This window comes from Photinus pyralis, unplaced genomic scaffold, assembly GCF_008802855.1.
Source record: "Photinus pyralis isolate 1611_PpyrPB1 unplaced genomic scaffold, Ppyr1.3 Ppyr1.4_LG3b, whole genome shotgun sequence".
In the NCBI taxonomy this organism is placed as follows: Eukaryota; Metazoa; Arthropoda; class Insecta; order Coleoptera; family Lampyridae; genus Photinus; species Photinus pyralis.
The window spans coordinates 6687792-6704378 of record NW_022170510.1 but is presented as its reverse complement, the minus strand read 5'-3'; the positions used below and the strand labels follow the sequence as shown (position 1 = coordinate 6704378).

Sequence of the window (16587 nt, the reverse complement as noted above, 5' to 3'; positions counted from 1 at the left end):
TGTCAAAACATTTATTTTGTCGAACTGGAGGGGGGTACAAGTTTCGTTAGGACACCGTGTATGCAAAGGTACTTACCGTAATTTGTTTTGCTCAAGAATTGTCTTAGTCGTTCAAATCTTCAAATTCAATACTTTTCTTTCCCTCGGCAGTGGTTCTACTTTTGCAACTCCGGATTATTCCATTAACCATTAAACGCATATAACTGTGATCTTTCCAGCGTGATATAAAATAAATAAACGAGAGTAATAAAAAAGAACGTACTAAAGTAACTTTATTATACACAAATAAAATTTACCTAACACATATTCAGCTTTTTGTATATACAACATGAGCATTAAAACATTACCGAGTACTTTTATTTTATACGTACACCCTTTCTCCGGCACAGCAATTTACAGTTGTACGCAAAATGTTGAAATGGTATGTACTTGACATCTATTTCCTTGCCGTGTACGCAAACGATAAAACAATATTTCTGGCATTTACCCTCTTATTTGCGTTTTTAATGAAAATATACACGCTTTTGGCAAGTTCATATGATAATACTCGCTCACTTCAATTACAATTTGGAGCATTGACTTAAAAACTGCTATCAACATTTCATCGAATGAGCCAAAACAGTAGTTTTATCACATTTTATTAAAATACTTATGCACAAAATATGTCTACGCCAAGTGCTTACATTAACAACAACGACATTTGTAGTACAATCGGGACGATGGCTAATTTATGGGACGATCCTCTGTTTTGCGATGTTACTGAAACAAAGTAATTTGTTAGTTAATTGCTAACCAGCACCATGATTAATAGTAACGCGTTATAACATGCGATTACGTGCACATTGCCGCTATACATGAATTATTTATGTAACGAGCTGGGTCTATCAAAGAACATACGTAGACACTTCAAGTGAATATTTTAAACTTTTACATAAAGTTCTCCCAAATTTTGTTAACGTCAATATTCATTGTGCATATTTCAACAACCCCTGGCTCTTAAACTACCAATTTATTCAAAACATTGCAAGGAAGAGGAATGACAACACGAAAAGTACACGTCGCTCTTGAAACTTTTATGTCTTTTTTTGGTGTGGCACAAAAAAGGTACCTACTTTAAGTTCTCTCGTTTAAGTACACATTACGGGAAATAACTTTACACGTTATTTATACGTACAGGTGATTACATATTTCTCTCAAATTGAGCATTATTATCATCCCAACACGAAGAGAAGAAAATAGGCCGTTATTTAATATCAAAGTTTTAGATGTAATTTTGGTTCACCTGCATACAGTGCCTCGTTAGCCAAAAAAAGAAAGAGAAGTACAGGGTATAACCATTAAGTTTCTTTTTTCAGTAAACATAGAAAAAAGAAACCGCTTACTTTCTTTGGATGTGAAAATTTTTTCGTTTTTAATTTTTTTATCACTTATAATTGCACAAGAGGTTTGTATTTTACCGAGTAAATTTGGGTTGTTTAGGTAATGAAAATCTGTTGCCTAGCAATTAGACGAGAAAAACTGTCAACTTATAAAAATGCGACACCGCAGGTGGAGCATTTTTAGGTTGACAGTTTTTCGAGTTCAATTGCTAAAAGGAAACAGATTTGAATTGCCACAACCCAAATTTACTCGGTTTAAATACAAACCTCGAGTGTAATTCGGCAGGACAATTTAACGAACAAGAAATTCACCAAACTAATCAATTATTGACAGACGTCAAACTAGTCATATGGGAAAGGATAATGCGATAATTGGTTCGAAAATGAATAAGTGAAAAAACCACTAGTGCATTTGTCGCTGGAAAAGTTGCAGGTAACTTTTGCCGCTGTCAAAGTGACAATTTCACTGCGGCTTATGCGATTTTTTATACATGAGTTGAATTGTCCCACAAAAATTATTCTTGTTTCACGAAGTTTAGTGAAAAATAACCAAAATACCTATTTTCATGCATTTTCAACCTAAAACGATACATCTTGAACCGATGCAAAGAAGTTAGGCGCTTTTTTTCTGTTGAAATGTGTTTACTCTCACATTAAAGTTGACAACGGTTTGCTACATTAGCGGATAATAAATCCTCTCTATGTACCGCAGCACAACTCAAATAACCACACATGATCAGTTTCACAAAATAATTTAGTGGAAATTATCATCATGGATGTCTTTCTAGAGGAAAGCGATACAACGGTGAGAAAAGTAATAAAGTCAGGGTATTGGAAAATCTGCCCGGCGTTAATTTCATTTTTGACGTTGTAATTAAAGGTCAAATGAAGAAGTGCCGTAATTGAAAGCATCTCATAAGGTACTTCGTTATAATTTATTGCTTACAACACCTTTTTACACATTATATCACATTTTCACAAGGAAAGACCTCGTAAATATATGGGTGCAGATTAGCAATCCTTTGTTAAAATTACTTGAAGTACAGGTAGTGGGCAATAATACCTACCTACATTCAATGAACATAGTGAGATACACCAATAAAGTCACGGTTTATAAAACACTAACATCAGAAATGGCTTTTGGAGTTTCAAAAGCTAGCCGGGAATATCACTTCTGTTACATTAAGAGGTAATTGAAGTGTATTGGGGGGAGTGCATGTATGTATACAGAACCCCAATGTTTTCTGTTTGCATGCATAATAGAGATACAATCTAACAATACATTTACTTTACAACTTCCACTTCTCCATAAACACTAAATTCGTTATTAATATTACAGTTTCGTACATGTTAGGATAACAAAAACAAAACTTTCGTCGATACATGGTCTTACTCCCTTCGCTTTTCTTAGCAAGCATATTTGGTGTAAGCACTTCATGTGCGCACTTTGTTTCAAGTGTTCGTAACTGAGACATAAATATCATCTTCCTTGTAAACTAGAAATCTAGAGGGAATACATGGAAATAGAAGTTGCGTGTTTATGTGAATGTTAAAAACTAACGCCTCTCCAACTTTTCCAATAAAAAACAGAATTTTGAAGAGCTACGTTGCACAAATCTTGCAAAAACAGTAACAATCATGTTTCGCACGTAAAGGATTAACCAAAACACGTGTTTCTCAACGGAGTGGGTAAAAGCTAACTTCTTTACGAAGAGTACCTACTAGGGTGAAGGCTTCAAGAAAAGAAAGAATTTGTCCCATTTTTATTCAAGACCAGAATAGTGCTATTATTATACTTCCTGAAAGACACAGTGTTAAAGGTTTCATATGTTTGGATAGGTAATTATTTCGACTTGCAATATTTTTATCACTTCAATCGATTCTCCATAATTAGAAGTACTAAGGGATACGTAGGTACTCCATTGATACTCAATTTTGTTGTCTACTGGCTATTACGAACGTGTAACGGAAGCATTTTTAATTGAATTTTTTTCCCGCCTAAAACAGGCGGAAGGAGAAGAGTTCCCCCATACAAAATATTGTTCATGGTAGTTTCAAGTTTTCATTTTGACAATTGTAATAAAAATTTATCATCTTCCCACAGTTATCTATGAGTTGATTGTTCCCAATCGTTAGTTGTCGCCTCATTGTCTAGGTGTAGGTTTGAATTACACTCTGTAAATTAGCCTTCTTTTGTTACTTCTGTGACTCAGCTCATTGGGAATCGAGCGGTAAGAAATCGCTGATTCTGTAATCATCCACAGCTCTAAAAACCGTTTGGTAGTGGTGGAAAGAAAATAACGAACCAATGAAAATTACTTAATGCCCGCCGCCATTCACAATCCGGCATTGTTTTAGATGTAAGAATTACTCAGTAACTAAAGGGAAGATTATTTCGATCAAAACCAGAAAATAGGATGATGTTATAAGCGTCGCAGCTGCCAGATCTATGAGGAAAAATTTCAGAGGTTGATATTTTGCATCCAGTAGTTACCAGTACATGTAATTAAGAACAACCTACTAAATGTTTTGGGATTTCAACTATTCATTCATGAAAAGATCCATTGTTATAAGATTAGTCATTGTGTGTTGTTAATTAATAGAGTGACTTGGTTAAATCTCCAAAAAAACATATTTCTGAAGATGTTAATATTTTAAATAAGGATTATAATAAACGGTGCACAACGTTCTTCAAATCGGCAAGATAGGGATGATCAAAGTTCTCGGCGTATAAAGCGCGCAAAAGATTTAAAGATCATTTTAAACTTAACTGTGCCGTCTCAAAATAATGTAAAGTAACAAAAAAGTGTGGCAAATTGATCAAGAAAAGCGTTCCACAAAGACGATTTATCAATATTCAATGTTTAAGATCAAAATTGGAAGAGCTAGAGGCATTTTTTCAAGATATTCCTTTATGCGATATAAACGCCGCGCCGTTGCCATCTCTCGTTCCATTTCTATATTGCCTTCTTTTCTAAAGTATTTGAAAAAGCTGTGAGTTGACGAATTTACAGCTACTTTGAAAACAACCAAATATTTTAACAAAACAGTTCGGCAAAAACGTATAGGTACCATACTACCAATACCGATTTATCCTTTCAAAGCGTTTTAAAACCGTCTTTAAACGTAAAGTATGTTTGCTGGGAGGGTTGAGAATTTGTTTTGATTTTTTATAGACCGGGAAAACCCAACAAGAAAACTCTACCATAAAAAAATTACTAAAATGCCGTCGGCTACACTGAAAAAAATAATTTGGTTTTCGTTTTACTATTGTAGTAGTAATGCACTTTGGATTAACTACAACAAGGACAATCCTACTAGGATTAATAGTACAATGATAGATACGCACCACTACAAAATGGTACACTCTGTAAATAAAATTTACCACTACGAATGTGTTGTGCTAAACGGAACAAAATGCTTAAAAATTGTACAACTTTATGTCTTGTGAATTTTACCACTACGCATGGTTCGCAACGAATAGCTTACTACTACAAACAGTAACATTGTAGACTTTTACTACTACTGAGGTTAATATTATTCAAGTGATGTGTTGCAGTTAATGAAACATTAGTAGACAGAAAGAGATATCTTAGGAATAATTTGGCCGTGGCCATTTAGCGGTTGAACATTGACGCGTTAAGTGTAAAAGTATTGTAAAGTTAAATAATAAATATGGAAAAGTTGCTAAAGGATTGGAATCTCCAAGAACTACTTCCAGTTTTTACTGGAAAAATACTACGCGAATGTAATTTCTTCTGAAGGGCGCCTAATTTTCAAAATAACTGCTTAAAACAAATAAATGTCTGCTTTGGCTTCCGTATTTTTATCTTCGGTCATGTGAGATGTATTCCGCCGAAGGAAAAGTTGATATTGTCAATTGGTATAGTGCTGGTAACACTTTAAGGAGCGAAAAGAGATTTATTTTCTGGTAAGTCAAAGCAACAATATTCAAACTAATTAATATGACATCCAGTGATGTTTATTTGTTTTCAAAAGTTATATTGGATGGACAAAATTAGGCGCCATTGGGAAGAGTTTTTGCCTTTTGAAAGGATAAACTCTTTTGAAAGTTGGAAGCAACTGTCTTTATTTGCATATAAGGTTTTCAAATTACCTGGATCAAAAAAAAACTGACCGAAAAACTTCTCTTACTACTGTGATTAAACGAAACCTCAAGAATCTTTCTAATTTAAGTGATACATCAGATCTTTTTGGAGAGGGTAAATCTGCAAACAGAGTTTTTGGAGACGGCGATAATCTTTTAGGTCGTCGGGTTACTTCGAAAATTGAAGCTGGAAATATTAGCGGAGCTGTACGTATTCTATGTTCAGATGACTCTATCGCTGCTTACTCTGAGGATTCCCTTCGAATGCTGGAAATGAAACATCCACTGTCTCCCCCTGATATTGATCTCTTGCCTATTCCAGATGATTTGCCACCATTTCCGGAAATTACTTTGAAAGAATTGTTATCTGCTGTAGCAAGTTTTCCTCATGATTCCGCTGGAAGTATCGATGGTTTTCGACCACAACATTTTAAAGATTTGCTTGGAAAGTCATTGGATCTTCAACATCCGTCATATCAGCTTGGATTATCACTAACACGACTTGTGAATTTGATAGTACGAGGGGAAATACCTGAATTCTTCCGTCATATTTTCTTTGGAGCTTCACTGATAGCTCTGAATAAAAAGGATGGAGGAGTACGGCCTATTGCCGTTGGAATGACTCTACGGCGTTTAGTTGCGAAAATCATCTGTTCCCGTGTACATCAGAGAGCTGGAGAGTTTTGTAGACCTTACCAATTGGGTTTTGGAACTAAGGGAGGTGCAGAAGCAGTTGTTCATGGTGCTAGAAGATTCATTGAAGTTAATTCTGACTCTTGCAAGGTTTTACTGAAATTGGATTTTACTAATGCCTTTAATATGGTTCGTCGTGACAAAGTTCTTTCTTCTTGGATGAACCTTTTCCCAGCATACTACAAATTTATACATCAAGCCTATGGATTTCCATCTTCGTTATCATACGGCAAGAATGTCATTTTATCAGCTTGTGGAGTACAACAAGGTGACCCGTTAGGACCTTTGTTATTTTGTCTAATGTGCTTGGATAAACTGAAAACCTGAAATCTCCTTTTAAAGTTGGCTACCTTGACGATTGGACTTTAGGTGGTGAATTTGACACAGTTTTAGATGATCTCTAATCCATCAAAAATTCAACTATTGAATTAGGACTGCATCTAAATGTAGCAAAATGTGAAGCTTTTTGTACAGGCGGATCCGAAGAACAGAAACAGGAGGTTTTTTCTCGTATCCTTCGTGCAGCTCCAGGTATTCAGTTTCCAGATCTGAAATCCTTTATGTTATTGGGATCTCCTCTGAATACATCCTCTATAAAGACTTGTCTTATGGCCAAATTAGAAAATTTCAAAATTTTGTCGACTCGTTTAAAATTAATATCAGCTCATCATGGACTATTTTTACTCAAGAATTGTCTAGCTGTACCAAAGCTGTTGTACGTTTTACGTACATCTCCTGCATTCCTTGTTACTGACTGCCTAGCTGCTCTTGATAATGAATTTATAAAAGCTATTGGATCTGTTTGTAATATTGAAATGACTGATACAGTATCGTTACAGTCCAGTCTGCCTGTTAATAATAGTGGTTTGGGAGTCAGAAGTACGGAAAGATTAGCTCTTCCAGCCTATTTGGCTTCGATCTTTTACGTGCTTCCTGTCGTTTCTCAGATTATTGATTTCAATGATGCAGAATGGATTTCTGATACAATTAACCAATGGAAGATACTTGCTGAATCTCAAGAACCTGTTGAAGAAATTCGTCACATCCAAAAATCTTGGGACACTCCTTTGGTTGAAAAGTTATTCGATCAATTGTTCAATAAATTCGTCAATGATCCAGTACACCAAGCAAGGCTGTTAGCACTGAAAGAAAAAGAGTCAGGCGCTTGGTTACAAGCTCTTCCTGCAAGGCAAATCTCCACACATCTTGAAGATTCTGTTTTGCAGATAAGTGTTGCTTTACGCTTAGGTGCTACAGTTTGTACTCCTCATATTTGTAAATGTGGTGCCAATGTGGATAAGTTTGGGCATCATGGTTTATCTTGTCAGAAGAACACAGGAAAGTACAGTCGCCATCGAAACATCTTAGAATGTCAGAAAAGAGCATTCCATGAGGCTGGTTATTCAGTCATCTTAGAACCTCCTCATCTTTTTGGAATTGATAAAAAACGACCCGATGGGAGAACTTTAACACCTTGGATGGAAGGAAGATGTCTGGCATGGGACTTTACTTGTGTTGATACCTTATGTCCTTCATATCTCTTCTCCTCGGTGAAGAAAGCAGGTTCTGCAGCCGCTTTAGCTGAACGCAGAAAGAAAAATACTTACGCTGCTTTAGAACCTACATTTATTTTTAACGGATTCGCTGTAGAAACCATGGGTCCGTGGGGAAATGAAGCCAAAATGATGACAGCGGCAATTGGTAAAAGACTCAGGCAAAAAACAGGAGAGTCCCGCTCAACCCAGTTTATTTACCAACGGATAGGTATAGAAATTCAAAAAGGCAACGCCGAATGTGTTTTAGGAACTTTACCTTTTTTTAGTAATTCTTTTCATGAAATTTATTATGTTTTAAAACCTCGTTCTTATATGTAATTTGTTCTTGTTCTATTATTTTCATTAAACAATTTGTTTCTTTAAAAAAAAAAAAGGTATATACATAAATCCCTATGTCTACTTCTAAATAAATATCGCTGTAGAAGAGTTGCCTTTACTACTATGCGATCAAAAATGAGTTGCTGTCGAGTCGCCTTTGAAATTTTTGTTTACATGGAAAATCGTATTTAACTTGAACTTCCAAAGGCGACTCGACAGCAACTCATTTTTGATCGCCCGTTATTATATTCTTTTTTAAAGTATATTTCCTAAAGTTGCCGAAGTAATATACTAGCGTACGATTTACCGGTGTGTAGTGGTAAATATAAGTTTTAAGAAAGCGGTTATCATAACAACACGTAGTAGTAAAATTCAATGAGATCAGTAGCGGTAATTATCACTTCGCTGTAATGACCATTGGTACCAATAACTTATTACCATTCTGTAGTGGTAGCTGTTAAGATTTTACAAGTTGGCGCCTATTTTACCATAAAAATGGGTACCCCTGACCGGTTTTTTTTCAGTGTATCCCTTATGGTTCTCTAATAAACTTTGCCTCTCTCTGACTCCCCTTGCTTACGTAACAAATCTTTTGTTTAATCTATTGATACAAATGGATCTTTTTTTTTACTGTCCAGCAAAATAATAACACCAAAATGTCAAATAACTGTATATTGATGAAAATCAGAAGTGTTTAAGAATGCGTCTCTCTTTTTACATAAATTTTTCATTTATGAAATTGAATTACGGCTAATTTATAAAGCACTTTTACGCTTTAACCTAACCTTAATTTATGGATACTATTACAAATTACGTAATAAACAACCCTTAAACTTGGTTTCATTGAACGGATTTGTAAACAAACACAATTATCTGTACTGGGATAACAAAAATCCACACTAGTTTTGAGAAGATCGCATCCAATTTCAGCAGAAAATCAATGTTTGAGCACGTACTGTATGTGAAATTCATTTATGTTGTATTTCTCTCGATTTTTTTTAATTAATTCAAAACTAGTTCATTCAAATTTGTGTAGGCATTTGTGTATAGAGAATGCTATTGCTATGGATCTTAAATTGAGGCGACATTCGCATTGGGTGGTTCATATTATAATTTTTAAATGATGGTAGCTGAGGATGCGGAGATAAATGCTAAAACTAAGGGAAACCTTCCATTAAACTTTTGCCTAGATGGGTGTGTTTTTGCAAATTACAATTGATAGTTCTCTTTGAAATAAAAGCCTTGTATGTCTACACCATAGGACCCTTTTAAATCACATTGTAACAAACATAACAATATAATGTATTCCGTCGATATTTGTTTATAACCTTTGCAAGGTATTTTTTTTATTATTCCGGATACGTAAACAGCAGTAATTGAAAAAACTACCCTTATCTGTATACCATAACTGCAAAATCAAACTAGAGCGTACAGAAAGGAAAATTGCCGCTGGACCTGCCACTCGCCAGGGTAAGACATTCTAAGGAATGCCGACGAATAATGTTTGCAAATATTGGGGCGCCTTTAATCATAAATTTCTAGTGCGTGAAATGATCTATAAAAATCTGGAAATAAAATATGGCACTTATTTATCACACTCGGAGGGATATAAACAGGAATATAATGTGTTTGTTGCGTAACATTAAGCGAGCTGCATTAATACGTAGTTTACTTGTCCATTTCTACAGAAGTCTAAAAAATTGATTCTCTAAGAAATATACTTACGCACCCCGTAAGAATCAATCATGGTCTACTTATTTTGAAAGTTATAGAGGTGAATGATACATTAAATTGGTATGTTATCAATTTTAAAGCATGACGCAACAAACTAGCAGCATATGACCCTCAGGTATTTCGATATATTTTCAAATCAGTCATTTATTCGAGACCGAACGGTGTGTTTGCGAAGTGCGCGACTGGAATCGTACAGATGAAAAGCAATTTAAAGCTGACCCAGGTTAGTCCCTCGCAAAACTAATTACTCAGATAATAAACGTAAAATACAAAGTAATTATTGAAGACGTATTAACTACGATTTACTATTCAAGTGACTAATTGCTCCAAAATTTTTTCGCACAGAAAAATATTTTTTTTCATCAATTAAAACTTTGTTCTTGACGTAAAATTTAACCACCCACCCTCCATAAGAGCGCCCGTTTTATAAAACTATTTTATAAATTTAGACCTTTATCTACAAAATGCTCGGACTATTTTTTTTATTTATAGCAACTGAATAGGTACCGATTGTTTAAGAATTAGATGATTTGCACCGATTATTGTGCTAAACTGTTTTTTTTTTACTTAAGACTCAAAACGATTTATGGAAAAAGTAAACCGACAGTTTTTTAGATAAATTAGATAAAATGTTCAATTTAAAAGTTATAGCGGGTAAAAAAATAAATAACTTTTGTATCTGCACTAGTGATTTTCACATAACCTCAAATTTCCGAGAAAAACGAGATAAAATGCTTTTTTCGTTTTCTATTCTTATTTTTGCGAAAAAGGTCGTGGGGGCTTGAACTTTGGAGGAAACATATAGCATGTCTTATGATAAAAAAGGAGGCTCGTAAAGTTGAGCCGATTTAAGATTTCACGATTTGAAAAAAAAACGCTCTTTTTCAAGGGGATTAAAAATATATTTTTTTTAATCGTACAGAGCTGCACTAGGTAGCAAAATTTTTGTAAGGGCTTATATTTTAGTAATCAAAAATAATAAATCAATAACGTAGAACGGTGCAACTACACGTTATTAATTTCCGATGAATTTCCGCCGAAACATTAAATTTCATTGTCCTAGTAAAAATTTCACGATTTAACCACTTTGTTATAACTTGTACTTGTAAGTATTTTGTAATATTTTTATTGCTTGATTGTAATCTAGTATTTTAGTTGCCTGAAGATGACATGAAGATGTCGAAACATTATTAAAGAATCTATGGGGAAAGTCTGAGTAATTTTCTCACAACGATTACCTTTCGCCTCCATTTGGAGAATTCATTAAATGGACAACATCCACTTAAATAAAATGGTTGAGGATAAGGAAAAAAAGAAAGCATTGGTGAGATACAAACATTTAATTTAACGTCTACTGCACTAGAAATGAAATGCCCGAATACAACATTTCTTATCATTCATCCTTTACGGATATATTAAAGTAAGTTTCCCATAGTTCAATGGTTATAGAAAAATGTACACTTACAACATCATAATATTTACTAACATAAACACAATCTGTGACTATGTGAAACATAGCGGGAAACTTTTTATATTATTGGTATCTTCCGAAATGTACAATAAGTTTTGATGCATTACGCTTTTCGACCAACTTCTAACCGCCAAAACGAAATGTTGATAGAAACTTTATCTACTTTTATATATCCAGTATTCAATTTAATCGAACACCGATCTGAGAACTTAGAGAAACTTTAAATTGTTTCTGTTGCTTCATGAATCCTTCATATATTTATTTCTGCAGATGTTAAGCAGAAATACGATTATAAAAATCACATCATTCTGAGATATAGGTAGATCTTATTTCAAAGCTGTAGCAATGGGGAATACTATTGCGATCATGTTTATTTATCTAGATTCGTGTAGATATTATTACGAGTTAATCAACAAGCGCAATTGACTGTCTGACTAGGGAGTTTCAGTTCTCTTTGGCAAGCTAAATAGCGCACATGTAATTATGTATAAATAGTATCTTATTTACATAAAGCTCTGTTTTCAGAATATGTAATTCTTTACATGAGAACATTCGCTACACACTCGTCAAACAACCGCTCCTAAGTAAAATCGGCATAAATCCTAACCAGAGTCGAAAAGGGCAAATAAGGGAAAATTCAGGCAAGAAACCAATTTCGAAAGAAAATTCAAAGGGCTGTAACTTTTGAACTAGTAGCCCAATCTTCGAACTGTTTGAAATTATGGATTCTACAGGGCACATTCTATAAGAAAACTTTTTTCCCCGGTCGATCTGAGACAATTTTTTTTTCGGGGCTCAAAAAAAGGCAGTGTATAACCTTCCTTTTTTACCAAAAATCGACTACACCAAAATTTCTCGGGAAAACACTTTTTGTTATTAATTTTGGTGCGTAGAATCCAAAACAATTCGTACTTTTTCGATCAGACTTCTCAATCAAAAGTTATAGACTAGAAACCAATTTCGAAAGAAAATTTAAAGGGCTGTAACTTTTGAACTAGTAGCCCAATCTTGGAACTGTTTGAAATTATGGATTCTACAGGCCACATTCTATAAGAAAATTTTTTTCCGGGTCGATCTGAGACAATTTTTTTTTCGGGCTCAAAAAAAGGCAGTGTATAACCTTCCTTTTTTACCAAAAATCGACTGCACCAAAATTTCTCGGGAAAACACTTTTTCTTATTAACTTTGGTGCGTAGAATCCAAAACAATTCGTACTTTTTCGATCAGACTTCTCAATCAAAAGTTATAGACTAGAAACCCTGGGAAAATTGAATTAAATGTGCGCCAATATTTAACACGGAAAAATGCTGTTCGTCGCAGTTATAGTTTCTTACATCAAATTAAAGCAATAAAAGCGGGATTTACATTTTCATTCCATTGGTATTCAAATGCAGCCAAATGTGTTATGATTTAAATTAATAAGTACAGCTGTTCATTTTTGTTAGTTTTGATGTGCCACAACAGTGTTTTCATTTTAAAATATGAATGTAAATTTAGCAACTTTGCAATACTTGAACCAATGTTGTATATCCTAATTAAGCAAGAAACCCCATAATGCAGGAGCGAAAAAAACGCATCCTGTAGATCGTTTTCCCCCAAAAACTTATCCAAACAAGTCCCTATTTTCCGCTAATGATTACCTCACTACGTTATTGCTAAAATATACTGGGACTCTTGTGGACGTTGAAGTAACAAGAACTGAAACGAAAACACCAAGAAACCACAATAAAATTTTAATAAAACTCATGAGTTACACATAAGTTTAATTGAGTATTTATTGTGGTACCTTGGCGTGTTTTTTGTGGGTTTGAGTTGCTCTAATTTTTTTTAATTCTTGAATTTCTTGAATGGGAATTCGCGCCCAATTTCTTTTACGTTTACTGTAATATATACGTTTCGTGCTGGTGCGGTTAGAAAGTTACTCTACTTGTTAAAATGGATCTCCTAATCGACATCGCAATATAAAATTTCTGGCTTACTGTAACTGTTGCTCATATTTCTCTACTCTTTGAGTATTTCAATTATTCAACTTTTTTTCGACTTATTGGGATTTTTAGTGTTTTAGTGATGTTTGGACTCTAATTGTGTTATTTGTTTGCATTTCCTTTACCCTGCCATACCTCTTTTAATCAACGATATTATACGAGTCTGGTATCTTACCTCTAGCTGGAACTGGATCTTTGAGATTGTCCAGGAGAAATGGGGTGTCGTGTTGATACAGATCTGTAACCTGTGCTAGGCAGTGCAGATATAATGAACCATCGAGGAAATTGGAATGAAAGAGCTTGAATTCAGTGGAAGCCCAAGTGACCCATAGGCCTCGTGCTACCGGAATTTTACGTTCACTGTGTGTGGGTACCTGTAACATTGAAGCGAATCATTAGTGGTCAGACGAAGAAATGTATGGGTACACCCATCGTCGCTTTTTGCTGGTTTGTGCACCAACCCCACGTTTTGTGCATCAATATTAACGAAAGACGATGTAATTACAACTTAATGGTAGTAATAAAGACTTTCAATTATTACCATATTTGTGTGTCATTAATATTAACGGAGATATACACTGTGCCCAAGATAAGCATGGATACCATGGGCATTCATAGCTATTAAGATAACAGTGTTTTATAGCTACTTTAAAGGACGAGACGATGCATATTTAAATCCGAGCGACCGAAGGGAGCGAGGTGTTAACGGGTAGAGTCCTTTAAATTATAAAACACCGTGTTATCTTCAAGATTTTTTATAACACTGAAGCATATTTTATCCGGATTCGTCTTTTATTAATATTTTATCGTGAGAGAAAAATGCTCTCAAGATTGGCGTAGGTAGTAACCATGGTAATAGGATCAACAATATTATAGGTACGAAAAATTAAACAGCATGTTATAAAAAAACCTATTAAAATGTCAATTTAACATATGTTACAAAATAAACTCTTTTTTTAATGTGTTGAATCTTACTTTGAAACTTTCACTTATTTTCCTTAATTATATATTTAGTGGTAATGCGCCATTAATGCTTGGATTTTAATCTTAAATTACACGCTATACGTTTGCATGGGGTTGATTAGAAAGATTCTTAATCATCACTAAGTTTTAACAGCACTCTTCCTCTTGGGCAAAGACTTCTTTTTATACCAAAAGGGAAGAATCCTCATGTTTCTTTTCAAACATCTTTTACCCAACTCACAAGGCATCTTCATCTCAAGTTCAATTAGCACGAAAACTTTTCGCATCCATAGTGAAACACAAATAGATTTTTAGCCATCGAAGCAAGCAAATGACACCCCCTATTCTGCACACAGTTCAGATTTTGATCATGATCGGACACCTTGTATTTTCACGGCCATTATAAAAATCTGAGTACGGCACAAAATGTGCAAAATGCAACATGCCAAAATTTATTCGCTCATATAACGTGTGTCTTATGTTGTAGCACCAAATTGAAGATTTTATTTCCGTTGATAAATAATGATGTACAAAACGTGAGATGTAGCGCAAAAACCAGAACAAAACGAGTACAATATGTTAAGAATTTTTTCGTTTTTGAGTGTGAAGGGGCAACTTAATGTACGATTTGTTTTATGCAACACGAACTCAAATTAAACAAGAAATGTCGGAGTTGCACTGGATCTGCAAATACAACTAAAAGGATTCAAATATACTACGCTGTCTAGAATTGCGAAATGGAATGGATCCTCATTTTGTTAAGGACTCTGAACACATAACATAATTCAATTAGTTTGTAATCTGCAACTGGATTAAGGGATGGGAATCTTACCACCATATTATTAAGGCTAAAAGTTAACGTCGCTCCTGGTTTTGAAGGTGACGAAGTGCAGTTTGCTCTAACCACATCGCCTACTGTATATTCGCTTTTATCCGTCGTTATCGTCGGGGGATGTTTCGGTATTACTGTAAAGAACAGAAGAGGCGGACTTGTAATTGAAATTTAAAACGGAAATCCATATTTTAAGCTAATAGGACTAAAGATTTATAATCATTTATCATACCTACAACGGACATATTCCTCGACACCATATCGGTCGGGAAACTCGGTCCATCTGCAGATACTTCGCAAGTGAAGTTGCCGGATAAATTGAATTCGACATTCTGTAGAACCACCTGGTGCTCATCCGACATTTCGAGCTGCAAATTTACTTCGTTCATATAAAAAAGCTAGTATAATCGTTAATCATTCTAACGTTTACTTTTAATCCTTCGAAAAGAAATACTTTTGTCGGCGGTACTTCGTTTAACGTGTATCGATAAAATTCCCGTTGGCCTCGATACCATTTTACTGTGTACAAAGGTTCCCCCTCCAAATCGTAATTGCAACGAAGGGTTGCACTTGCACCTCGCTCAACCACCGGAGGATCGATTTCTATCATTACGTTTTTGATACACCACACGCCTGGAAAAGAAGTCAGAGTTAGTTTTAATAAAAAGGTTGTGTCACTATTTAAATTAAGATCTTTTTCTCCTCAAGTATGCAACTGGATTTGGATAAAAATTGCAATTTTTAGCTAAGGCTTCTCAAATGCAACAATTACCTACTCATTAAATAAATTCGTCCTTATAATATATACCACTGTTTTATGTACTATAGACATTACGTACTTTTTACCTCATTTAAATTCATTATAAAGAGCACAATGAGTTGTAGAGGGCGTAGTTAGACCCTTCTACGCCGCTTGCATTATTATCGCATCCTACAATTTATACTTAGAAATTTGAGAAGGAAACATATTTTCACTTTCCACGCAATGAGAAAATCTTACTACTATTCTTAAAAGCGGTTTGTATTTCAATGCGGCATTTTGTTCACATTTTCCTTGGATTAGTAATACCGTACCAAACAAAAAATATTACATTTCAAAAATAATCCCACCGTCCTGTATTCGAATGCTTGGGTGTTTGCGTAATTTAATTTTGTTCCCTCATACCTTTTTGAAGCGTGCAATATAAGAAGAAAATAATATTTCGAAGGCATTAGATGTCTCCTAGGAAATTAATATTCGGAGTATTGCTACAACGGTTCCAAAAATTTAAGTACAATTCTTTTAGAAGATAAAAAACTTGTATGAGGCCAACCTTTAGTAATTTAAATACGTTGCATTCATTTTTCTTCATATTAAAGTAATTAATATACCGCGAAGGATTTTGTAAGCGAGAAGGTCTTTGTTTTAAATTTGCCTTTTAAGCTTCTCATTGTGGTTATTGCTTCTAGATTGTGTATGTGCTCTGACAGCTGAATTCATAAAGTTTAATGGAAGACTAAAATTAATTTTTGGTATACAGATTTCCACAAATGTGACGTGGCGTAATT

At 34.5% G+C, this 16587-nt stretch overlaps 1 protein-coding gene across 2 annotated transcripts in view; it reads right to left on the bottom strand.

Annotated features, from left to right (window-relative positions):
• Positions 1 to 622: 622 nt before the first annotated feature.
• Positions 623 to 16587, bottom strand: part of LOC116167436 — a 42231-nt gene continuing 26266 nt past the window's right edge. Inside the window, exons 2-6 of one of the 2 annotated variants that reach the window (XM_031482798.1) lie at positions 15464 to 15672; positions 15272 to 15407; positions 15040 to 15173; positions 13420 to 13618; positions 623 to 759 (exon numbers count right to left, since the gene is read on the bottom strand). In XM_031482798.1, the coding sequence (XP_031338658.1) occupies positions 680 to 759; positions 13420 to 13618; positions 15040 to 15173; positions 15272 to 15407; positions 15464 to 15672 (758 nt within the window). In that variant the 3' untranslated portion in view covers positions 623 to 679. The remainder of the gene's footprint in view (positions 760 to 13419; positions 13619 to 15039; positions 15174 to 15271; positions 15408 to 15463; positions 15673 to 16587) is intronic. The other variant, XM_031482799.1, reaches the window with a different exon arrangement.